Genomic DNA, 27,005 nt, shown 5'->3' with positions numbered 1-27,005 from the left:
ACCACATTCTCATTCTAATAGGAAAATAGGCAACATATGTGATATACAGTTGGATGGTACATTTAATTTGCAGCTTATTATTCACATAAAATTAATGGACTGTAAAATGAATTCCTCAAAAGTATTTTTCACCCTAAAACCATGCTTGAGTACACATTTAGCACATTCAGAAACAATGCCTTTTTCATTTTCTTCCCACAGAAGGCTAGCACTACTACTAGCACTAGTAATTGCTATGAACTTTATGTTTTGCAGTTATGTGCATAAGTGAATGGATTAATTTTAGTTTTCAGTATGACTCATTAAAAAGGAAATGCACGGAATTTGCTTGAATCAAATCTGTACATCATGTCCACATAAGTATTTTATGCTAACAATTCTGTACATTTTAATGCACACTTAATGTTTATTTGATGAACTTACGGCACATTTACAAAATGTTATGGCACATTTTGTACTTTACTATATTTTTCCAATATGTTAACAAACAAAACTGAGGTCTTCAAACCCTTGCATACAACGGTACACTTACACGGTTTCATATAGCAATGGATTTTTAATAGTTTTGTACTAAAATGAGACACAGAAAAAGCTGAATAGAAATATTCAGGATATCTTCAAATCCTAATATGTCTACTCAACTTATTTTCTCATTCACATTTCAGTTGTTACTATTTAGTCACTGATGCCTTTTCTCTACTTTTCATACATTTCATCGTGGCATTATCTGCGCTGCTGGTCATGACTCTGATTTTTTAAGTTTATCACTTCAGTTCAAGAGTTTAACAAAAAGAAAAGAACAGTGCATTACAAACCTCACAGTTCCTATGCTGACAGATGCTGAATGAAATAACAAGTTCCACAGTACAAAAGTTCCACAGTACACAGTTACTCAGTACTTGTAGTAGTTTTTTGATCTGCTGTTTTCTAGAAAAAGTTGTTTGTTTTTTGGGAAATGTCCTTGTACTTTTACTCAAGCCACCATTTTATCAAAGTAACAATATTTTCCTTAAATATGCATTTAGGCTATGTCTGATCTACTATATAAAATGAGCTAGTACAAATTGTAAGTAACAGTTGTACTGCCACTCCATGCACCAAAATTCTAGACTCTTCCATAAGCTCTGTAGGTTTCTATCAGGCTCTCAGGTTCAGATCTGGTACCTGTTCAGGTGCTCCTGCAGGTGGTCCAGTCTCTGCTCCACCTCTCCATATGTGAGGTCACTTTCCATCTCATCTTCTTCTTCCCCTCTGAGCTTCTGTTTTTGAGCCGAGTCTTCCACAGCCTCCCTCAGCCTTACACTCTCCCAGTCAGTAGTCTGCATGTCTGCACACATAAAAAAAATCATATACTTGAGTAATTGAATAATACAGAGCTGAGGCCATATTTCCTATATTTCATAAACAGAGCCGAGACTATGAAAATCACTGAGGTGGCAGAAACTGAGCTCCATTACTGTTTAGTGTGTTATCCCTCACGCCCCTTTACCACACTTTGTGTGGCTGAAGCGCTCCTATCTCTGTAGCAGCAGGGCTAACACAGACACTACAGCCAAAGGGTTATCTTCTACTGCCACCTGCATGTGCGGCAGCCAAGAGCTCACTGGGCACTATTACCTTACAGCTGATCTGAGAGGTCAGACAAGAGGTGAGTTACACTTTTCAGTCAGCTTCTTCTGGAAAAATGCCACTTGTGGCTAGAGATGCTCATCTGCAAGCCTAGAAACACACTATGCTGCAGGATACCACAAAATAATGTAAGCATACACTGATGCATGCCATAAAAATACATATCTATTTTGTATCAGTTAAAACTGTTAACATTTTTATAACGTTGGGCAAAATCCAATATGAATCAAACATTAAAGGAGCTTCTGACCCGTCCCCTCATCCAGAAAGTGCTCCCATAGTGAAACCATATAAAACTGAACACATACAGCAAACGCAGGCAGAGCTATTTTGGTTTTGCTGCAGTTCTGTTCTCTCAGTCAGCAGCTAAGAGGTCAGATTGTCCAGGCAGAGTGAGTTTGGGAACACATGTGTCTCATCAAATGCATCAAATTTGCAACGTGAGAGTAAATCTCATATTTGCTATAAATATTGCGCTGTCTGAAATGGTTCTGAAAAGAAAGCTGTTCTGCTTTTGGGATAATCCATCTGCGCAATGTCTGAAAGGCTTGCTTTTTTTCTTAATATCTACTACAGTCAAACCTATGAAGAGAGAATGGACTATAGCACCCTGAGTGACCATTACATCAAAGACATTTCTGTACTGTTTTGATAGTCTAGTGGGACCTAAGGGCTCATAACTGGTTAAATTATGGTTGTATGTGTGCACCAGTTAAATGTAACTGAGTGTGAATGAGTTTATTTGCATATATTGGCCTGAGTATTTTAAAGGAATAAAGAGGAGTTGGGGAATGGTCATGTGAAAATGAATTATGTTTCTGGTACATTAAATCACATAAATGTCAATAAATAGATCTAAAGAAAAAAGTAAAGTACAAAAAAAAACCTCTAGGATATGGGTCCTTTTAACGTTACAGATAGGTCTTCATTATTTTTACAAATTTTCCACTAGGGTTCTAAAGGTCAAGCTCCAACACTAAGATGTGTAGCTGTCGAAAAGCTTTTAAAAAGAGAAAAGTAAGACAAAAAAAGAAAAAAAAAAAAAAAACCAAATCAAACAAAGAAGCCTCTGGCGTTCTCAGAACAATGGAATGACCACCCCAGAGTCCAGACCTCAGCTTCACTGAATGTGTATGGGATTACTTGAATTGTGCTGAAAACATAAAATGAAAACAACCCCTGCAGATTTCTTGAAAGCAATTAGACTGAAACTTAAAGCTGGTCTATCAAAAACGAATGAAAGATGCATTAAAGGCAAAGGACACATTAAAATCATGAAAAAAATATATAATTCTATTTAGTAACTAAGGATTCTGTATAGATTTCTGTTAAGTATGTGCTTTTGCTTCTTTTCTAAAGATGAAAAAATAATAAATTTTGATTATAAAGGCCATTTTGACTGTAAATTAAATAAATGAAGTGCGGTCTCTGAGTTCTGCACAGTGTGGCTTGTGTTGTGAACAGTCATTTCCTCTATCAAGCTAAGACAGGTCACATTCAAAGTACAATCCACTCTCTTTTGGTCAGAGTAAGTAGGGGAGGGCTATGCTGGCCCCTGGATGGCTGTGTGGCATTAACTTGCTGGGCTGCGGCAGAGATGTGGGACATTATGTGCACATTGGGGGAGCTCGATGGGGACAGTAAGCCAGCGGATTTTCCTAAAGCCTGTAAAAAGAGCTATGCTGTGACCTAAGCTTCTGAAAGACCTGCTCCACTGAGACCTCCACTGCTCTCTCTGTCTCTCTCTCTCTCTCCCAGTCTCTCTCCAACTCTCTCTCTGTCTCTTTTCATTGTGTTTCTTTATCATGGATTAACAAAGGCTGATTTGATCGCTACTGTGTTTTACTGTCTCTGTGCTGTTTTCCTTGTGCACTCTGTCAATCAGTGTTTCAGAGTATTTTTTTTAAACAAATGTAAAGCAGCTCCTCTTATGTTGCATCAATCATGGTAAAAGCCCGATTTCAAGTTAATAGGAACACTACATGGAAGAGGTCATTTATAAAATCATGTTTGGCAGTCAGTTATTTTGAGGGCATTTTTATGGTTTCTGTGTCAATCCAACTGAAAGATCCAACTTTTCTGAATCAATGAGCAGCCAACTACATAAAGAATGGCATACATAAGCTAGGCATGGGAAGTCATGACAACCTCACTGTCCCCATCCTGAGTTCTGATTCTGCAGAAAATTGTTAGAAGCCAGTGGTAACAGAATGACTTGTGGAGGGCATGTTAGGGAAAAAGAAAGGGACACTGAGGAGAACAGAGTAACATAGGAACAAAACTTCCAGCACCTACAAGCTCGCCAATGACCCAATTATTACAGCATCGAAAAAAAAATTGTAGGGCAGCTAGAATTCAGTGTCAAATGTCATCCCACCCACAAGTGTCCAGTTCACTCCCCATGAGAATGGGGCCAGCTACATTCTTCTTGGACGTCCGCCCACAGAGGATTTGATCGGGCCTGTAGGGCAAAGGCTTTAGGGCGGAAGTTTGCTCTTACCATCGTAATATGGCTCACTCTCCAGCTCACCCACAGATGGGCTGCAGTCAGGGGTTGGGGTGTAACCCTCTATGCATGGGTATCCCAGCATCCGTTGCGGCTCTTCCTTAAAAGCCCTGCAGTCGTCTGAGCCTCTCTTTGAGCTGAGGCGTGACTCGCGCCGCTCCTTTCTACTTTCACTTTTACTGTCCTTGACGCTTCCCCCTGTGGAATGTGATCAACACCGTTAAAGGAACACACTGTGCTGCACCACAGAGGCCCAGCCTCCACAGGGAGCTTACACAGAAAATAACAATATGCACACAGACACAGTATATTGTAAATCCAGGTGTTCACATTTTAAACCCTTTCCTTCAACAGTTTTTAAAAGTCTCACAGTGTTCAGAAGTTAAAGAAACCATGATGGTTTCAAATAAACATCTGTAATAAAAACATAAAAGTCAGGTAATGTTTAGGGTATAAAAAGTCAATAAAGAAAAAAACATCATCAAAAATAATCATGTAGCCTTTGAGTTTTAAATGCTGGTGTTTACTTGATATTATGCTGTATTCGAGACCAAGAAGAACCTGGGAAGTTTCCAACCTTTACGTTGGAAAAATCCAACTGAACAACTCAAGAGTTGCAATTCTGTGACGCCATTTCAACATCCATCCATCCATCCATTTTCTAAGCCGCTTCTCCGTCAGGGTCGCGGGTTCAACATCATCAATTAAACAGGAAATAATAGCTTGTTTTATGCTTCTAAAACAGACTTTGAAGTTTCTGTTTGTGTATCATATGCTAGTTGAGTGTGATGCTGACAAATACAGGGATGCCTGGAAAACTGTAAGGTTCTGTGCAAGATCAAACTTTTATATCATACAGCAACCAAATAAGTGCTAGCCTACTGTCACCTCAAATAGTGAAAGGCTGCATTACAGTCAAGCTTTCCACAGTTTTCCACTACTATTTTCAAGTAAGGGAACAACTCAACTAAAAACTATAATATGTTTAAATAGTGTTTGGAGTGTTTGGATTTACAGTGTAGACTCACATGTAATTATTGCCATCAACTAAAAAGTACAAATACACCTGCCATGACAAAATACAGCCTACAACAGGGCTATGTAGACAACAGACAAGCTTACAGATAAAGTTATACTCTATTGATAAAGCTAAGCTTTTAATGCACCGTGTACTACCAAAAGCTTAGATGACAAAGAGAAGTGTTATTCCATTACCTTTGGATGGTTTACGCTTGAAGGAAATCTTCCTCTTGCCTTTATTGTCTTCTCCATCTGAGTCACTGAGTTGTGAGTAACTCACCTGTGTTGAGATAAGAATTAGCATACAATCAGTCTCAATTGGCTCAAGTTTACATCTCAGTACAGGTGAGTTACTCAACATTGATAGAAACGTACCTTAGCGTTCTCATCTCTCAGGTTAAAGGTGAGCTCCAGGTTCGTTAGAAAGTGGTCAGAGAACTCCGGGTACATGTCCAGCACCTCCAGCAGCTCCTCTCGGTTGATGGTGTGCAGATCACAGTAGCTCAGTGCCCGCACGTCTGCATTGGACTTCCCTGGCTTGGCATACAGGTGGATCATCTCCCCAAAGATGTCATTCTTTCCTGATAAGGGAAGGAAAATGTTCAGTGAAATGAACCCTAGGTACCCAGTACAGACCTTAAAAGTGCATCTTTCCCTGCTGCTGTAACCGGCTCGGAATTTCTGACCAATTTTTAAATACCACATGTAAGTTGGAGAAGATATTGTATTATGATTTTAATTCATTGTTGTGTATACAGCACAATATTTTGACATTAAAATAAATGGAAAAGCAAACCTGTTGATAAAGAATGTAATTTCAATGTAACTATAATTCACTGCGTAAGTGAAGATGATTGGCAAATAATAGTGACAAAGACCTGAATAAACATAACGAGGGCAAATTCTAGGCAGGAGTACTGCATAATACAGTTAAGCAAATAGCATCCTACCATTTTAAACTATTCTATAGGTGACTCTTTGGAGGGCATTTGCTGGGGTAGTCTGGGTCCACTTGTTGCCTTAGAGGTAAAGTTATTCAGACTGATCACCATCCTGTAATGAAACATTTCAAACCTGATGGGAGGGGTCTCTTCCAGGATGATAGTACCTCTAACCTCAGCGCCTGAAGGATCACTGAATGGTTTGATAAGTGTGAAAGCTATGTAAGTCATGTGCCTTCACAGTGACCAGATCTCAACCCAATTAAGCCCCTATGAGAGGTTTTGGACTGACATGTTAGACAGCTCACTCCACCACCACCATCAAAACACCAACTGAGGGAATATATTTAGGAATTTCTAAGAATCCTTGGAAATAATTTAAGGAAGTCTCCACACAATGTACTGCCGTTATGTGCACAGAGTCTGCTAAAAATGGAAAACTTTGTCACTGCTGACAAAATGAATGACATATGTATTTTTTGGACTTTTGCATCTTTGTCTGTGTGTGGGTGTGTACATTTTTGGGTCAATCCAGGCCAACTTCTGTGTATGCGGATTATCAGAGCTCGTTCTCTGCAGGGATTATAAGGACACATCTGGGTCCTGTTTCACAAAAGCGTAGCAGCCTGACGATCATCATAAGATGGTAGAGAGAGCCTGTGCCAGACTGAGACTCAGCCATCTTACTGTGACCATGTTGCTACCATGCTTTTGGAAAACAAGGCCCAAAATCAGCCTGGCCCCTCTCTCTCCTCCTTTCCTCTCCTCTCAACTCCTCTCCTCTCATTCATTATTTAAACACTCTCTGGCCTGCTGCCCGCTCCCACTTTGATGTCCACAGACACACCATCATATGTGACTGACAGGCTTTGCTGTTCTTGCTTCAAAAGGAATAGAAACACTTTTGATAATCAAGCTTAATTCATTCTCACTTTGTAAATGCCTTAGGCTGTACTTTCAAACAACTGTTCGCATTGCACTGTACAATGCACAAAGAAGATAAGGAAATTTGTTCTTATTCAAAACAGTCGTGTGTGGTGAATGCAGTCGAAAGGGCACCTTACAGTATGGGAGGCATCTCAGTGGTGCTGGTGCCAGTGCCAGGGAAATGTCAAGCCCCAAGAGCCATTATACTTTACATACAGCAGACCTGACTGTGCAACTCTGTGGCTTCAGGTGACCTTAAAGTGAAATGGTCAGAGTTTCTGAAATGACTGCTGTTCATTTGGGAACAGATACCTTTCCACAGCCTGCTGAAAAGGCCTTGGAGTTCAAAAACAACCCCAGGTGTCAGAAAAGACCTGCAAAGAAAGAATAGCTTATGATGCCAGCTATAGTAACATAATAAGTCTCATATTTAAGGGCCATTTTGGGTAAAGCTAAGCTTTCTTTATTAGGGGGTTCTTATTTAACATCCTGAACAACTTAAATGGTTAGTCATATTAAAAGTATGGTTTTTTGAGCAGAGCAACACTATGCCTACTGCATGTGACCTAATTATGTCAGCCAGTCAGCAGGGCAAGTCTTCATTGGGTGAGAAACAAGTGTGTTTAAAGGTGGCAGGGCATGGCTCACCAGCCAAACACATGCTGAGCCTCTGACATTATGAGGAAACACACTTGCTAATTACTGATGTCAATATTGATACCTAACTAAAAGAGTTAGCATTTACAGGGCTGGAGATTGGATAGAATAAACAGCTCAATAAGGCTACTAAATCACACTCTTTGTCAGCTATTGTTGTTCTCATTCTCACTCACTCACTCACTCACTCACTCACTCACTCACTCACTCACTCACTCTCTCTCTCTCTCTCTCTCTCTCTCTCTCTCTCGCTCTCTCTCTCTCTCTCTCTCTCAGTCTAATGTCCTGCTGCCTTCACCCTTCACACCCTTTGCTATAAAAAGCCCTTTCCAGCTTTGTGCAGCTAGTTCTCTCTCTGCTCTTTGAAGAAACCAAACAGACTGGAGGGGAGCCACTTAACAGAAATGTCAGAAGCCCTTCACCATCAAGCTGAAGGCTTGGGCTCAAAAGTATTGTTAAAAAAAATTCATAAAAAGCCAGCATCCAGTTCAAGGGCATATCTGTGATATTTGAGTGTGGTTTCAAAATGTGTTTTGACACAAAAAACAGTCCATTAATTACAGTCACCCTTCTGATGTGCAACATGGAAAAATCATCTGTACTTGGCCAAAGCGTTGTGGTGTTTGAGAACATTACTTTCCACTGTGGAAGTCTGTGTATACAGATTCTGCAGTTGCAAGCCACACCCCCACAGTGGTAAACATCATCTCCAGGCCGAGAAACCTTCACAGGACTAAGTGGGATAAATGTCGCAACAGCACAGCCTAACAGTGTTCCAATTTACCATTATTTAAATGTCAAACCGGTCAAATAAAACTTGAGACAAAACAGGGAAAATTTAAATATTCATGTTAGTGCTGTTCTGTTTCAGAAGCACAGAATAGTGCACAATGGAGTGATTTGTTAATGCAAAATTGCCATTAGAAAAAGCACTAAAAGCATGGCACTGTGCAAGCTTTTTACATCCATGTGTTAAAGAGCACTTACGTGTAGTGCAATCTTAATTATCATACATAAGCGACCCACCAAGAGAATAATCAGAGGCCATGTTCAAGCTGACAAAGCCAGGTTCATTTAAGGAAGGCATGGCCAAAGTGAGAAAAAAACAAACAAAAAACATTCAAATCATTTCTGAATTATTAACCTGTGGGGAAAATGTATATGTAATTACAGTTGGTATTAAAGTTCCACTCACCAATTTACATAGCATTTGAGTGTTTTTAAAATGTATTTATTTCTTTATTGAAGTAATTGCACACGATCCATTCCAGCTGTTATAGATTTGCCTTAGTACATATCCACTGCAATGCTCCATTACTACATGCAAGATTGCACTCACTATGAGGTAGTTTGCTCCAGCTAACAGAAAACACCTTTTTTACTCTAATACAGTGATGCGTAAATGATATCTAACCTTTATTCCACCACTGTTCTAATTATATTATCAGTCAATATTCTTATATCAATAGTCCCATGAATTTGAGGATATTAATTATAGTTCCTCTGGATTTCTGTCTGTCAAAGAGTGCACTTATGTCTACATTGTGCAAATTCATTTTAGGCAAATCAGGAAAGTGACATCAGAATGACAACACACTGGACTGGCACACACCAGTTATAGAGAACTTGTTAACAACAGCCTTAGACGCAGCCCTGCCACAATTTTCTGACTAGGTGTTCAGTCTCTGTGGAAACTGACTCAAATATTTTAATTAATATAATCAAATAAAATATTTTCCCCTATAATTCTGTTTTCAGACTAAATAAGACACTGCTGGCTTTCTGAGTAACACTGTGCTAGGCTGCTAGTAAGCAATGAGGGGAGGAGGAAGAGAACCTCTGAAGATGTGAAAACAATTCACATCTCTCCACAACAAGGCTAGGTTGAGATAAAACAGACAACAAAACTTCAACTTCTTTATATCAATATATTGCATTTAACTAGCATTTAAACACAACAATACACTTTTATAAATGAAAAATTTAATTTCAAAATGCCAATCTATAACAATTTTGGACATAATGAGTTCTTAAAAAGAATCTGAGCTGTCGTGTAACGGAAAGCACATATTTATTTCTTCAATAAAGTGGTATTAATCATAACATAGTATTGATATTTCTTGAATGTGTAAAGCCCATTCTTCATAATGCATATAAATGCAATGCAAATACAAAGGTCATCAAAGGTTGACTTGCTTGCTCACCTTCGAAAAAAAATCCACTTCCTTTTTTTATAAATCATTCATATTTCCATCAATTTAATTGAAGAAAAAAAAATATTGTGTAGATCAACTGAGGGTTCTCCAAAACACTACTACTGGGGAAAAAGGTTTAAATCAAATATTGAATAGAAATAATCAAACTTTTTTTTCTTTATATGTTGTCGCAGCCATTTTTAAATGTGGCACCATTGTTTTGCTGATACAGTGTGTCAGTTCAATCACTTCAGAAAAACCTTCCCTAACACCCCAATCAAACAACCCAGCACCCACTTACCCAGAATTGCCACCACAACATCATCCTTCAGGATCTCGATGGAACCTCGAGAGAGGAAGTAGAGCGCTGTGAGGACATCTCCACAGTGGACGAGTGTATCTCCTGGGGGAGCGTGAGTGGTTTTAAAGCGCATGGCCAGAGCCCGCAGGCAGCCTTTAGTGGCCCCCCGGAATGCCTTACAGCCCTGTAGCAGGCTTTGATTCAGATGGAGACATATATCTGCCTGCAAGCACTCAGGAAAGCCCTTTAAAACCTAGATAGAGGGAAATAGAGAAAAACATGAAGGTTTAACTTTGATGACGATACACACACACACACAAACACACATAAAAAAAAAAAAAAAAATATATATATATATATATATATATAAAGATACTTTTAAGTGCATTTTGCTACATACAGCAGCTTCAGCTAATTACAAATTCGCTGCTAACACTAAATTGGGTAGACATCAAAAGTTAAATGTACAGAAGCTGAATATGACAACTATAGAGAAAAAAGTGCTATTGCTGAACTATCTAGTAGCCTCAAAATGTTATACATTATGTTTATATTAATATTATGTTTCCTCTTTCACAAGCATCTCACATATAAGCAATGGTCTTTGTTCTAAATGACCTTTAGTTGAAACATCAAAGCAGATGCATCTGCGTTCTGCACAACTGAAATGGAATTCTAATTGAAAGCAGCACATGAAATAAGATTATGAAACAAGATGAAAAGGTGCTCTACGAAGGAAGAGTCCAGAGCTGGCACATAACAGGCAGCAGAGGGGACGAGAATAACAATGACTATAAAAAATTTTTGTGTTTATATAAATACCTCCTGCTCGTCCCAGGGTGATGAGGTCATTTCATTTCATATGGGGCAAAAAAGGAGAGAGACAGGTGTTGCATTCAGTATGCACGCTCACAAATGCACATTCTCACACAGTTCCTTTATTCTATGCACATGTCAAAGAGAAGCAAATTTAAATGTATAGTAGATTTGTTATGGCTTTAGCATAGCTCTCAATTTCACTTCATAAATTATTGAGAATGAGGGCTCCCCTGACTCAAACGCACCATGTTCATGTCAATGCCGTTGGTGTAGGTCCAGGAATGCTGGAAGTACTCCTCCAGCCTCTGCCTGAGAGGGTTTGGAATCTGGTGGAAGCGGATAAACTCTTTCACCCGCAGCATTTGCATGTGGTAGCGCGCTGTTCCTGAATACAGCCGCTGAATGATGGCCGACACATTCCCAAAGATGCTGGCGTACATTAGAGCTAACCAGGACAGAGGGGACGAGAGTTATCTTACACATGACCATGATATATTTGAAAATGTCATACAATAAATAAACATATATATGCATTAGGGGTGCAACAGTGAATTGTGACATTGTGGTATTGCAATGCAAAACTGTGACGATGAGCATCATGGGGACGTGACAATGCATTATGGAGAACGAGTGTTCTATCAACTATGCTATCTAATGCAATTGCATTGTTCGCAAACAATCAGTACTAGCAATCAACAACTCACTCCAGCATTCCTGTCTCCCAGCTCTATCATCTTTAGTTAGTTAGCAACATCATGGTTACAGTCATTTTTCTTCATTCAAATTTTGTTCAAAATATTGTGAGAATATCAAATTGTGAACTAGTATTCTTAACTGAAATGAACTGTCGGCTGAGTGTACTGTTATGCCTAACATACATGTATTGATTATGTATTAATAATACATACATTATCAACAGTTTATTAATAACACTACCCTAAATATTATTAATACTGTCTCATAAATGCATTGTCTCTCAGATGCAGTATAAAGCAATTGTAATGACACAAAGTTACTTGTCCCTTGCTGTATAACATGTATTTTATGGATTTTTGTAACATGTTCATATTACAGTAATGCCTGTAAATCATATGAATAAGATAATTTTGTATAGCACATGTATTGTTCTTTGCTCATGGTGCTTCATACTCATACTCACATCCAATGAGCATCACACAAATAGAAAAGATCTTCTCAGAGTTGGTATTTGGTGAGACGTTGCCAAATCCTACGCTGGTCAGACTGCTAAATGTGAAATATAATGCTGTGACATATTTGTCCTTTATGGAGGGTCCAGAGGAGGGGTCACTGTAGTTATACCGTTTTCCAATTGACACCCCAAGATTATCTAGCCAGCCAATCTTGTCCTTTAGATAAGGCTTCTCCACGTTGCCAATGGCATACCAGATACAGGCCAACCAATGAGCAATGAGTGCGAAGATGCACATAAGGAGCATGAGCACTGCTGCGCCGTACTCAGAGTAGCGGTCCAGCTTCCTGGCAACACGGACCAAACGCAGCAACCGGGCCGTCTTCAACAGGCCAATCAGAGTAGTTGTCTAAAAACATGAGAAATAGTGCTTTAGAGGGAATGCATAAAAACTGTAATTATGCACTGATCAGAATTTTTTATGCCAGACTTTACACACAAATTGGTCAATATGCCTTTTTTGGTCCATTATATTGGTATTTTTAACCTGAAGCTTTCACTATGTGGGATAAATGAACATTTGAAATACACTAGCACACTTCCCTTACTTTCTATTAACTATAATATATTAGCCACAATATAAATAACACCATTTGCACTTTAATGGGCCAAACTGGCATTTTATATTTGTGAATAAAAAAATTAATTGCCTATTTAATAATATGAAATCAAATAAATGATCAAAATTATAAGCCATGCATAATTATGTGAAGATATTTTAGTATAGATGTAACAGCAGCATTTAAATGAGTGCATTTTGCCGTGTTATATTTGTGAAAATATTGCAACACAGATCAGCCAAATTAAAATAAACAGGCTGACTGCTGACTGCGTATTTGGAATAAAACTGCCCATTCTTGGCTAATTCCAATCATGCATCCCTCACAGAAATGCTTTTATCACAATACAAGAGGCAAACTGAACTGGTGGGACTGAATTTGCAGAATTTGTGCCACTGAATCCTGCGTTGTGAAAAATAAGAATACAAAACAACAAACAGCACATGCAATTAATTTATCACTACTCATCTTACACTGTGATTCTAAAGCCCAAGATAATCTTTTCCACCTCCTCTGTTTATTTGATATCAACAATACACAATTACGGGGAACTGAAAGGGATGCAAATATGCTCAGACATATTGTATTATGTGAACTAATTTGCCTAGTGGTCACATTTCTGGTGCCTATTTCTATATTAATGTTTTTGAGCAATTGCTGCACTGATTAACTGTTTCATAATGATGTTAAATTATGACCCATTACGCACTGCTGTGCATGTGCTTTACCACTAGAGACCAGCGCAATCTAAGCAAAATCCAGCAATACCAAGGCTATTGAAAGAAATCAGCATATGAGAAGCACTGGTAATAAGATCTACTTTCACTCTTATTAAGATATCTTCAACTCAGCAAGTTTTGACTGCAGCCAGGTCATGGGTCAATGAACAGCACTGCAGAGGCGAGCATACATAAATTCTCATTTGTGGAAGGCTTTCCCTCTTTCAGTAAAACCTGTGAATGAGTCCCTTGGAGTTTACAAGGCTCCTGCTACACTTTAAACTAGCCCCTGGCAGGAGATCATTTATTTACCTGGCAATTACACGGTGACTGTACAGAGTGAACAAGGGCTGTGGGTATTTTTAGTGCTCATCTGGAAGGCTAAGTCTGGCGCTAAAGTTTAGCCTGCATATGAGAGTTGACAGTGTGTTAGTGAGCAGTCTGTGTTTTCATCTTCAATTTGAGCTGCAGAGAGCTAACAGACAAAGTATGCTGCGTAGTATGATGCGTCACGAGCAAGCCATTAAAAGCTCATTAGCAGCTACTGCCCACAGTGATGCACAGTGATTCTGCAGTTATAAGTTACAGAGTTATATATGCTTATAAGGATGGCATGAACCGTTACCCAGCGCGACTGAGAAACCAAAACATTTTCATCAGTGAACTGGTGCTCATATTTACATGCTTGGGAAATGTTTTAATTATGTGTACTATGTGATATAGTGTGTTGGGAGTGGTCTTTACACATACAAGACATATCAGTGCTATATTATAATTAATACTATCTTTATTACAGAAATAAAGATAGTATTAATTATAGACATAAAGTCACTTCATGTTCATGCTGTAAATGAGACATGTCCTGAAACCACCTGCCATCTGTCTAGGACCCATTCTTTTTCTACTATACAAACCACACAGCGCACTGACCACAGGCTGCACAGCAGCCCTGTCTCCCCAGCCACAGACACAAACAATCACAAAACACACCCCTACATGCGCCACAGTCCCATCTGTTCAATTGCAGACACAGACACAAAAACAAATGCACACAATGCAGACAAACCAAAACCAGTCCAGCCAGAATGGGCTTTCCTCATTTAGGACACTTTAAGTTTGTCATTTGAACCCATTTTAAATAGGCAGACTGGGTTATAACTGCACACTGTATTGTACAGTACATTATACACATGGATGAGTACTGTTTATTTGAGTTACAGTATGCTTAATCATACTACTTTTAAGATTAGGGTTACAGCAAGCCCTATTCAGCAAATAGAGCTAAAACTCAATGGAGCATCAATAAACAATTCATATTAGTGTCCTGACCTTCTCCCTCAATCCAATTACAGCCATTAAACTGCCATTGTTCATTTTAGAGGATGTAGGAGAAAGTGGGGGCATAGCACAACAAAGTGGAGGTTTCAATCTGTGGTAGGAGATTTGACAGATGAGGCTAGCAGGCAGCAGCAACATGCAGTCCTCCCCGTAAGCACCTGGGTCATTGTTCTCCTAGATACCAGGCAGGCTCTCAAAGGGCAGCAGCATGAATGCATTACTCCTCACAGTCCCCGACAGATAAATCCCACTGCCTCACTCTCGCCTAGTCAATAAAGTAAACGCTTCCAAATAGTCTCCAATTACCCTTTCCACTGAGCCTGGGTTGGCTAGCTAAACAGAGAATCAGGCATTTGTCAGGGTAACTGAAGGTGTCGCTTCAAACCACTTCTCAATAGGATCTGCTCTGAATTAGAGAAGCAGAATTCTTCTTCTTTAATTAGGCTTCAGGCAATCTTCACTGTTGGAGCTCGATGGAGGTTGCCAAGGAGTTTTGCTCAACAGTGCAATTACTTTCACAAAGATGAGAAAAGCACAAAAGAGAAAGCAGCAGGGCTCCAAGAGTAAAATGTGGATTTAAAAAGTGTTTAAATGAGACTGCATAAGAGCAGAAATTAATATCTGACTTCCTGACGTTCATTCACACCTAAATAAAGATACGTAATACTACTTCGATGTATTCATTCACTGCCAGCCAAAAAGCTGTGCATGGTGCACGTTCTAAAGCTGGATCCAAATGCTGATTGAGGCTGATGTGCTAGTAGCTCGTCATAAGCCACTGCTGAAACATTCCCATGCAAATAAGCAAGTGGATATGCCAGCGTGCCGGCCAGTCTGCCAGTGGCCTTTAAGCTGCACAAACAACGGCTTGGCTTCCCTCTCCTCATCTAAATGCATCATTGATCGCCATTTGGTAAGCCATTAATCCAAATAAATGGATTCTGAATTACATACCATTCAGAAAAAAAAGCAAGGAAAAAAGATTTAATCCCTCTCAGACCATGACAAATACATTCAGCTTTTAAGAAGCAGCTCATGGCAGTAAGACTACATTTAGTGAATATAAACAGAGTGGGCCTTGATCCTAAAGGGATATAAGACCTTGCTGTGAGAAATAAATAAATAAATAAATAAACAAATAGTAATGTGCAAAAGTCAGAGACCACACTTGATTTCTTTGGTTTGCTGCCAATATGGCCAATACACATGTTTTTCATTTTTCAGCGTTAGAAAAAAGGCAGAAAACACATGTTTAACAGAAGGCTACACAGACGCCTAGCAATTAAATGCAGCATCTAATTCCTTAGTGTTTACTGTGCCCACTTTTTGCCTTTATTAAAGCTTTTATTCTATTCAGGTGTCTTCTTTTCAGTTTTTCAAATAAATATGCACTTCTAAAATTGGTTGTCATCATCGACAACTTCTTGACATCCTCAGACACATCCCAACACATTTTTTTTCTCATATCTCACAAAGATGAAAGTTTTAAGTACATTTAATCTGATGGTGACAGTTTTGGTGGTGTTATATCTAATCCTCTTAGAAACATCTATGAAAAATGAAAAATTATATATAATAATGGATGTTTTGCCTACAAATTAAAGAAATGTAGCGTGGACTTTTGTACAGCACTGTACGTACTTTCTGAGACTGATTTATCATATATAATCAATAAACTGATTGCAGGAGCAGACAGAAATAGAAAACCCTTTTAAGTGATTACTTACTTCATCCGAGCCTGAGCCAAAGATGAGCAGGTCGAAGGGAATGGCGGCAACCATGTCTATGAGGAACCACCCTTTGAAATAGTGCACAGCAATCTTCCCTGGGTGACTGACCACTTCCTCGTTGCAGTTCACATATGTGGTGCGGAAGTTTATAAGGATGTCTATGATGAACATGATATCCACCATTAAATCCACCACATTAAGTGGGCTGCAGGAGTAGCCACACTCTCTCCTCTTCTGCTCCTCACGGTCGTTGAGCAGGAAAGCAGCAGAATAGGGTGTGAAGATGGCCGTGTAGATGACTAGCAGCAGTATGAGCCAGTCCCACACAGCCTTAAACGGGCTGTAGTGGAGGATGGTGAATTTATCTATCCGTGGAGCTTGAAGCTTATACTCTGGTAATACATCTGCACCCAGTGACAATACCTGGACAGTGAAAAAATAAAGGTTACAGTAATATCAAATGAGAGTTGTAGATAATAATGTGAACTTCAGCTGTTCATCAGATCAGTTGTACTGGCCACTCCCTAAACAACACAACTGGATAGATAATAGTATAATAGATGAAGTAATGTAAATCAAAGTGAAATAATTAAAAAACATGTAGAATACATGTTGTAATTCAACCTAAACAATAAACAAGACACTTTTTAAAACTTAACTATTTTGTAACTGGGAATTAATTGCCAACAACTGACAACTGACATATCACAAGGCACTAAATGACATTCTCTATATTTCCCTGAAAAGCTTTGTGGCAGCTCTTAGTACACTGTACCTATACCCATCATGGGGAGAGCAGGGCATGAAGATTTTTGATCACACCTAGATAACTTTATTCAACTTCTTGGTGGCTGTAATACAGCACTATTTTAAAGCATATAACCAACTTTTTGGGGTTTGTTGTAACTCAGTATTAAAACTAAGCCTCCTATAGCAAACAATGAGAGTCCAAGTTCAGCACAGTAAAATTTTGGAATGTTTTATGCATAGATTCATCAAAAACATTTAAAAATGTCGAGTAAACAAAATATATTTCAATTCTTATTATGGATGTAGACAGAAATAAATTTACCAGAGTCTATTACAGTCATTTTCATTAATCATGCTTAAGCATGCATTTATTTTTTTATGTACTTCATTCGGCAAACATGCCTGGTTAAAACAACATATAATCTTACTGCATTCATTTTTATAGTTTTACATCAATTTACCAGATGTTACACAGACTGTTACAACAAGCCCTTCAGTCTGTTACAATTAATCCCACCTAAGGGATTAGCTGTAACATTTGCACTCCTGCCACAGACTGAATTGTTCACAAATGGTTGGTGCTCAAAATAAAGTTCATATTTATTTCATAGCAGAGAGCTGTTGGTTATATAAAATTTTGCTCAAATAGTAAAAGTTATTAAGCAAAAACCAGTGTTAAGTTCTCCTCTCCTTTATTTCAGTTTATTTTATATCGCTCCATCACTGCAAATCTATTTGCAGACACGATTCACATTCCTATCTCTTATGATGCAAGGTTTCATTGTGTCAGTAATGCTAACTACAAATCTTCCAAATTTTACTCACGCAGTCTCAAGGAGCTCAAAAACATAATATAAATATTCTCAGGCCCTGCCACAACTCCTTAGAAGAGCAAGTGTCCAAGCTGTTCATCTCGGGTTATTGCTGGATTGATCTGTGTTTAAGTTGCCTGCTCAAGGGCATAGAGCAGACAGGATTTTACAAAACTGACCAAAAAATATTCTGAGTTGAAAGTCTATGAGGGCTGCTTAATTCAAAAGATTGCAATCTTTTTGTACTTCAATCTCATTTCACCTGCATTAGCTGCTTTTTGTGGACTTCCTATTCACTGATCAACAAAAGAAGAAACCAAAACCACCAGATAAAAAGCTGTGGTGCTAAACACTGTGATTTGATTGGGCATTTTGGGAGTTATGGAGAGAAAACTTGCTCTGTCAGATTGGACTTGATGGTCACCTTTGATTTTCAGAGTTTGCACATTCTTCCCTGTGGGTTGCAGTGCACGGACGTATGATGATCATTTTCAAAATAGGGACTGACTATGCACCCTTTGTGTCTAAGGAGACCTCTAGAATATGATTTCTGAGATTTCACAATGTTGAAAAAGGCTGAGACGGTGAACCATGCATGTTTTTGCTAGACATTCAACAGTTTTACAATGCCTCCAGGAAGTGTAGTAGGATATGTACTCCTTTTTTTTCCATGCCTCAACATTCCTTGTTTTACAAGGTCAGCAAAGAAGCAGTTACTATCAAATAGCCATACTATCAAAATGAAAAAGATTTAAAGTCCTGTTCTGATTCTAAAAGACACTGGAACAGACAAGGGAGTGTGTGTGACTGGGACCGAGCCTGCAGAGAGCTCATATATACACATTCAGACACACATGCACAAATGGATGCGCACACCTCCTGTGGCTCTCATCGGCACTGACAGACAGCAAATGAGGCCTCTCTGCCTGATTAATACTTCATTAGCCATCATGACAGCATGACGGGGAGACTGTTTTGCGTTGCCTCCTCAGCACTTTTCTCCCTGATCAGAAAAGGCTGAAGAATAGATCTGTTTCCTCTTATCTGCCTCTCACACACACAGTTGGGTGCAGTGAGGTAATGCGAGAATCACTCAAAGGTTGACAAGCCAAATGACTGAATCCTCAAGCAAGAAAGACTTGAGGAACAAGAGCTGCCTGGGCTTCCTCGAGGTGAGCACTTGTGTTTTTCTAGATGGGCTGTCAATGTCTTAAGTGTTTCTCATTTCCTCCTCCAGCTGTCTATGAGAGCGGTACATGTGAGTGGGGCTCTAACCCAACACCCCTGAGCCTGCACAATGACTCTGACTTTCACTGGAGGACACTTTCAGCAGTTATCTACCCTCAGAGCCAATCGTGCGTCTGAGCAAGCACCCAAATCTAATTTTCGAGTTGCAGGCGAGGCAAAAAAAAGGTTGAGGAAGGAGGGTTAATTCGCACTGTCTCACATTTTGAGGCTGCCATAGCACTATCGAATTCTGTTTTGCCAATACTGGGACATATATTTCCTCACAGCAGTAGGAAATCCATCTTCATGCCCGGATGGTTTTTTGATGCATTGCAAGCGCCAGAGAGAGAGACAGTGAGAGATAGATGTTGAATACTGGAAGAAAGAATGAAGGGACTGCGGTACTGGAAAAGACCATAGTATATGGAGCAAATTTAGAGAAAATTAATTAGGCTTGCTTTAAAAACTCTCTCACCCTAAATATCTCCAGGGTTAAGCTTTATACTTATTAGTATACATTTGCACACAATTTTCTGAAAGGTTTTACCTGGTTTAGTAGACTATTGGCCTTGCAATAACATCATGCAGCACTTAACTTGCGATAAATCAAAATATTATATATATATATATATATATATATATATATATATATAAAACACATAAGCATCTTTTGCATTATAAGCATTGTACAGGTTAAAACAACTGTATTAGTCCATTCCACATTGACGTGTGACCAGTTACAGCCTCTTTTTCACACTGACATGCTGTTAAGTTACATCTACAATGCTGAATAAAAAACAGAGATGGTTGCTCAGCAACTTTGTTCTATATATGTAATAAGTTGTCACTGCTGCTCTACATTGAACCGATTGATGATTCTTAATTGTATGGCAGAAAATGGTTACAAACCATGGCCAGCACAGCTTTCTTCACACAATTAGCCAATGAGTGCAACAGAGCTGTTTCGTGGGATGACGTATTGGTGCAATTGGTCACATGAGTTCACGTTAGTGTAATAACTGTTTGGCCCTGCAGTGAAAAAGAGGCTTAAACTGTTTTGAGGAAACCATGTCCAGATGGAATATATATATATATATGTGTGTGTGTGTGTGTGTGTGTGTGTGTGTATATATATATATATATATATATATATATATATATATATATATATATATATATATATATATATATATGCTGGGGTGCTGGGATCCACCAAGCTTCTTCCAAATAACAAAGACAGTCACATCTTTCTCAGTTGCCACTACTGCAATGTCATTAGACTCAGAGTGAGCTTGGAAGACTACTAAGCTTGCTCTTTTTGGGTGGGCCATCCTACCCAGAAAGAGGAAGGTATATTAAACCTATTTCTTAATTTTTTGTATATGTAATTTAAAGCAATTTTAACAATTCTACCTAGTGAAACTGTCTCATGCTATTGGCAGAAAAAGTTCTGTGTTTCCAGAAATAATGCTCGAAACAAGCAAACTTATCTGCCAAGAGAATGAGACAATTTCTCCAAATAAAATTAATGAAAACAAATAAAAACACCTATAAGTAACATTAACATATTAATAAGTAACAAAAACATATTCAGAAAAAGCAACATTTGGGTAAGGCAGTGTGCTATAACATCATAGATCTCACCTGTGTGACTTTCTCAGTGACGTTGTGCGTACGGTCTTTGACCTTGGGAGCAATAATGGTCTTCTCAGAGGCAGGAGGTGAGGGGACTTTCTTGTCATAATTGGTCTCAGAGAAGTTGAGCGCAATAAGGGGAATCTTGTTAATGGTACTGTATTTGTTCAGATTGGAATCTGAGGTGGAGCCCAGCAGACTGGACTTGAGATGGTTAAAAGGACCTGAAGGACAGAAAGCAGCTCAATTAGAAACACTGTTAAAAGGCACTGAGATGCAGCTCATAGCCTCTTAAAGTATGCTTTTCCTGTACAAGCTGCACAGCACCTAATGAATGGTGCTGAATGGAAATTGAATGTTGCACTAGAACAAACAACAGGAAAGTGCAGCATGGCACCATTTAAAACTTGACTTATTTAAAAACTTACAAGATTGAAAAGATATGTTTATTCCACATAAAAATACAAATCATGTTGACATGTTTCATGTGTTCATGCTTTAAAATGGCATACATGGTTTTGACAAATAGAAATCAGTGAAAGTAGTGAAACTCCAACTGGGTAAAATATGTGGGGATAGACAATTTTTAAAGAGGAAAAATGGTAGGATTGATTTGTGAGAAACAGCAGATACAGAGCATTCACATGTAGCATTGATTTCTTGTCAGACTGCAGGCTAAGAACACATCAATTTCATGCGAGGAAATAGTATGGGGAGGGGGAACTTCCTCCTGTCAATCAGAGCTTAGAGTAAACCATCACTCGGGACCCTAGTTAACAACTTCAAACCTCAGGTACATCCACCAGGCTCACTAGGCCTCAGTAGGCTCATTTACCACCATCCCCTAGAATTCCCATACTAGACCAGAATGTCCTCAGACACATCCTAGTTACTCTATGCACTGTATTGGCATTATTGTACCAACAATACACCTGAGTGAACAAAGGGATTGATGTTAAGTTGAGAAGTGAAATCAAGCAGAAACTGTGGAATGGTTCCCTGCAGACTTTGACCAGGGCCTCTCTTGTCAACCTTTCCTCCAAAGACTGCAAGAAAGTATTTGCATTTCCTTTCATTCTACCAATCCAGCCCTTTTAAATACAGTTTAGCATTGGGTGTCGGGATGATTTAAGACTGAGCCTGTTATCACTGAGAAAATTTTACTGGAGTTATTGAAATGGCACCACTAATTGCCAAACTGTCCTGCTTTAAATACATGCAGCAAGCAGTTCAAGACAGTAAAGCATTCCATCATAACACACTGTTACCTTTCAGACTGCGGCCATGGTCTGGAATGCAGGAGAACAGTAATCAGTTATTAGAGGAATCAGATTCAGATTAGGTCCAACATTCAACCAAACTGCATTTAGGTTAATCTTATAGTCTGAGGCAGCAATATGCTTACAGATTATTCAAAAATACATTGGTGAACACTTTACAATTTCCAGACTAAAGACTGGCCTGCAAATAGTTTTCATATTTATGAAAACTATTTATGCAAATGATTATTTGTTGTTATACCTATTTTTCTATCCAAATCAGAAAATTTTATTCAAGGGTGATTTTGAAGGCACTACAACCTCCCACAATGCATTCATAATCTCTAGGGAACACCGTAGATCACTACATCAGCTGAAGGAACACCAAAGTGCATTGTGAGTCTCTTGTTACTAAGCAACAGATATCACTAAGATAAAAGTTTTGGGTGGACTTTCAGTACAGTAAAAACAAAGATGCTATATGTTCATACAGCAAAGACTCTGAATGGTAACTGCACGTGGCTGCAATTATGGACCAAGAATAAAATGTCTAGCCATGTCAATGTACATTCCCCCCAGTCCTTGCACTTTTGAAAACATTTTTCAAACGTATGGCTACGAATAAGAAGCAAACTTCAGTCGCACTTGAGTAACTGGTTTGTATATGTAGCTGGTGAATCCTTACACAGGTTTATGATAAGGAAGTTTCCACATTAATTTAATGATACATGCATTTTTAATGCTGTTTATTATACTGAATAGCCCGTCCCTATACAGCACAACACTTAAAAGGGAGTAAGGATTCATTTCACAGCCAATATACTGTGCAGCCCTAGACATAATCTATATATAAGAAACATTGCAGGGCAATATGTTGATGTTTTAAGACCTGAATAAACACATTTATGCAACCTTCATTTTTGTCACTAAACTATGTTAAAGCCCCAAGCAGGAGTTTCTTATTTATCTTATATTCAATTAATCAATCAATCTACACACTACATTTCTACATTGTTTTAGTTTTTATTTATTCTGATTTTGTATTTAATCTGTTTACTGTTTTATTAATTATGGCATATGCATCAAGGAACACACACACACACACACACACACACACACACACACATATATATATATATATATATATATATATATATATATATATATATATATATATATGAATCGATTCACAAACGTCAAAAATCGATTTCCTAAATTTTATTTTATAATGTAAAGTTGAGGGAACGCAAAGGGCGGAACTTGGAAGTGGGTAAGTGCAGCGCAGGGACAGTCTGTGGCAGCACATAACACAAACACAACTGGATGAGAGAAACTCGACCCTCTGCATTAAAGCCAGGTTAGATCAGGAGTCACAACACCAAATGTTCAGAAGAGGCATTTTATCCTTTCAACAAACATCAAACCACATTGGGAGCCACAACATTTAATGCCCAGTATGTCTCAGGTAATGTCCTAGTATAGGCTAAAAATTATGAACAAAAACACGAAATTTGCCCTGCTTTAAGCTTTATCTCAGCTATAGCCGCTTTCCTCCCATCTCCGCCAGAAAACTTTTCCTCAGAAGTAGAGCAGCTTATTGTAAAATGTCTCTCATCGTTGGCTGTTTTACGAGGCTGAAGTCGCTTCTTATTCTCCAGCTTCTTGTTCAAATTTTTCTGTTCCACCTTTTAAGAACCATTTAAGGTGGAACGGGGAAATTCGAAAGAGAAGCGACTTCAGCTTCACACCTTTTTAGTGTTTGACAGTCTCTCATTGCAGATTTAACGTTTCAGGAAAAAACTGCGCCGTTTATAAATGAGAATAAGTCCATTTGTCTCCAAATGTTCGTCTTAGCCAGTTAACTCTCTCTCTGCCTTTTCGTTCATTACCAGCCATGAGAGACTGTGTTGCTAAGTGACCTGCAGTCTGCGCACCAGTTCGTTGAGAAACGGGGCTTTTGCGCTGTGTTGTTCATGTCCCGTCTCGCTTTACTGACACGGTGACCCCAGACTCTCTACAACATGACCAAGTTATATAATCGCTAAAGAAAACGGGCCAGACGGCTGTAACGTGCTGTGTGGACATCCATTATCACTGGATCTTATTTCACCGTAACTGCGCAATTTATCTCAGATGAGTGGCAGCAGCGTCTAATGAGCTCCAAACAAAAGCAGTGAATGAGATGAGAGCCTTCTAGTTCACTCGCTACATCACTTCCATTGATTTATTAATAAAAGATAATGGAAGTAAATTCATTATGGATCATTAAATACATTGCTTTAAAAGTACCAAGTCGTCACACAGTGAGAAAAAAGAGATCCTGTATAGAAAAAAACATGCATCAAGATGCATCAATAATCGTTTTATAATCGCATCGCAGCCCTCTGAATCGTAATTGAATCGAATTGTGAGGTGCCAAGAGATTCCCACTCCTGAGGTGGCGGATGGTCTCCTGAGGGATCTCCTCCCAGACCTGGACTAAAGCATCCGCCAACTCCTGGACAGTCTGTGGTGCAATGGCGTTGGTGGGTGGAGCGAGACATGATGTCCCAGATGTGCTCAATCGGATTCAGGTCTGGGGAACGGGCGGGCCAGTCCATAGCTTCAATGCCTTCATCTTGCAGGAACTGCTGACACACTCCATCCACATGAGGTCTAGCATTGTCCTGCATTAGGAGGAACCCAGGGCCAATCGCACCAGCATATGGTCTCATAAGGGGTCTGAGGATCTCATATCAGTACCTAATGGCAGTCAGGCTACCTCTGGCGAACACATGGAGGGCTGTGTGGCCCTCCAAAGAAATGCCACCACACACCATTACTGACCCACTGCCAAACCGGTCATGCTGAAGGATGTTGCTGGCAGCAGATTGCTCTCCACGGCATCTCCAGACTCTGTCACGTCTGTCACATGTGCTCAGTGTGAACCTGCTTTCATCTGTGAAGAGAACAGGACGCCAACGGCAAATTTGCCAATCCTGGTGTTCTCTGGCAAATGTCAAGCGTCCTGCACAGTGTTGGGCACAACCCCCATCTGTGGACGTCGGGCTCTCATACCATCCTCATGGAGTCGGTTTCTAACCGTTTGTGCAGACACATGCACATTTGTGGCCTGCTGGAGGTCATTTTGCAGGGCTCCGGCAGTGCTCCTCCTGTTCCTCCTTGCACAAAGGCGGAGGTAGCGGTCCTGCTGCTGGGTTGTTGCCCTCCTACGGCCTCCTCCATGTCTCCTGGTGTACTGGCCTGTCTCCTGGTAGCGCCTCCAGCCTCTGGACACTACGCTGACAGACACAGCAAACCTTCTTGCCACAGCTCGCATTGATGTGCCATCCTGGATGGGCTGCACTACCTGAGCCACTTGTGTGGGTTGTAGAGTCCGTCTCATGCTACCACGAGTGTGAAAGCACCACCAACATTCAAAAGTGACCAAAACATCAATCAGAAAGCATAGGTACTGAGAAGTGGTCTGTGGTCCCCACCTGCAGAACCACTCCTTTATTGAGTTTGTCTTGCTAATTGCCAATAATTTCCACCTGTTGTCTATTCCACTTGCACAACAGCATGTGAAATTGATTGTCAATCAGTGTTGCTTCCTAAGTGGACAGTTTGATTTCACAGAAGTTATATCGTGTTGTTTAAGTGTTCCCTTTATTTTTTTGAGCAGTAAATATATATATATATATATATATATATATATGTATATATATATATATATATATATATATATATATATATATATATATATATATATATATATATATGTATATACACACACACACACACACACACACACACACACACACACACACACACACACACACACACACATCATACACTTGGGCTCAATCTCCAAAACCCAGGATTAATAGATAAACTAAAAAAAGTTTCTAATGGTGATTCTCAACTGCCACTGCAGCTTGGCTCAAGACTTTAATCCATGTCTAGGGAACTGGCAGTTGTAAAAAAAAAAAAGATATATAATTTGTCATATTTCAGTTTTGCATAGCAAGCTAAACAATAAATCATAAACATGCATATAGTTATTTATAGTGCATTACCCAAAGATTGGGTAATTGCTGTTGTAACACTAAAAACTGAACAACCAAATTGCAGGGAATCCTAATTAGGGATCCACTGCATCTTAACAAGGCAGCAGAAGTCTCTTTTTCAGAGTAAAAATGTAAAAGGATTTATTTACCTTCACTTGCGTGCCTGTCCCTGAAATGCCGCTTGGAGTTGCTAAGGCCTTCAATGTCATGCACAGATGAGGCCCGTCTTCTGCTACATATACTGTCTCTGGAGATGGACTGGGCCAAGCAGGTAGTGGACTGGGCCTGAGATGGGCTAGGACGGTCCCACAGCTGCTTGGGGGATGAGTGGTCAAGTGGCCCAGACACACTTACAGGGGAGGAGTGGGGACTGGAGCTGATTAGGGCTCGCGTGTCGTTGGCATCGGCTGGGCTGCAGCTGTCCTTGGTGGGCGACTGGAAGTCCCTCAAGGCCACTGAGTCATCACTGGCTCTCGGGGAGTCCACCATCACTGTGTCAGGGTCATCTTGGGGCAAAGTCTGCTTGCTGGAACCCAGCAGGTTCAGTGATGGCAGACGGAACCTGAAGAATCTCCCTTTTCCTAAAGGAGACAAGGTCAAAAAATATGTAGGCAATTTCAAGAGGTGTAGCTTGCAGCTTTTGTGCATTCTGTGCAATCACCTTGAAAGAAATGGAGATGGATTTTAACAATTGCAGCAGAAAGTAGGTTTTTCATATGGA

General features: G+C 39.5%; 1 protein-coding gene across 3 annotated transcripts in view; it reads right to left on the bottom strand.

Annotated features, from left to right (window-relative positions):
• The window catches only part of LOC108424315 (potassium voltage-gated channel subfamily H member 7), a 63,513-nt gene that overhangs the window by 4,140 nt on the left and 32,368 nt on the right, over window positions 1-27,005 (bottom strand). For 2 of the 3 annotated variants that reach the window (XM_037539549.1, XM_037539551.1), the window contains exons 4-14: window positions 26,434-26,865; window positions 22,245-22,265; window positions 20,986-21,200; window positions 16,550-16,975; window positions 12,155-12,554; window positions 11,240-11,440; window positions 10,177-10,431; window positions 5,531-5,736; window positions 5,351-5,435; window positions 4,130-4,333; window positions 1,165-1,327 (exon numbers count right to left, since the gene is read on the bottom strand). In XM_037539549.1, the coding sequence (XP_037395446.1) occupies window positions 1,165-1,327; window positions 4,130-4,333; window positions 5,351-5,435; window positions 5,531-5,736; window positions 10,177-10,431; window positions 11,240-11,440; window positions 12,155-12,554; window positions 16,550-16,975; window positions 20,986-21,200; window positions 22,245-22,265; window positions 26,434-26,865 (2,608 nt within the window). The remainder of the gene's footprint in view (window positions 1-1,164; window positions 1,328-4,129; window positions 4,334-5,350; window positions 5,436-5,530; window positions 5,737-10,176; window positions 10,432-11,239; window positions 11,441-12,154; window positions 12,555-16,549; window positions 16,976-20,985; window positions 21,201-22,244; window positions 22,266-26,433; window positions 26,866-27,005) is intronic. The other variant, XM_037539550.1, reaches the window with a different exon arrangement.

The sequence above is a fragment of the Pygocentrus nattereri genome, chromosome 6 (assembly GCF_015220715.1).
Source record: "Pygocentrus nattereri isolate fPygNat1 chromosome 6, fPygNat1.pri, whole genome shotgun sequence".
Classification (NCBI taxonomy): Eukaryota; Metazoa; Chordata; class Actinopteri; order Characiformes; family Serrasalmidae; genus Pygocentrus; species Pygocentrus nattereri.
Note: the sequence above shows the minus strand (reverse complement) of the source record. Positions and strands in the feature narration are given on the sequence as shown.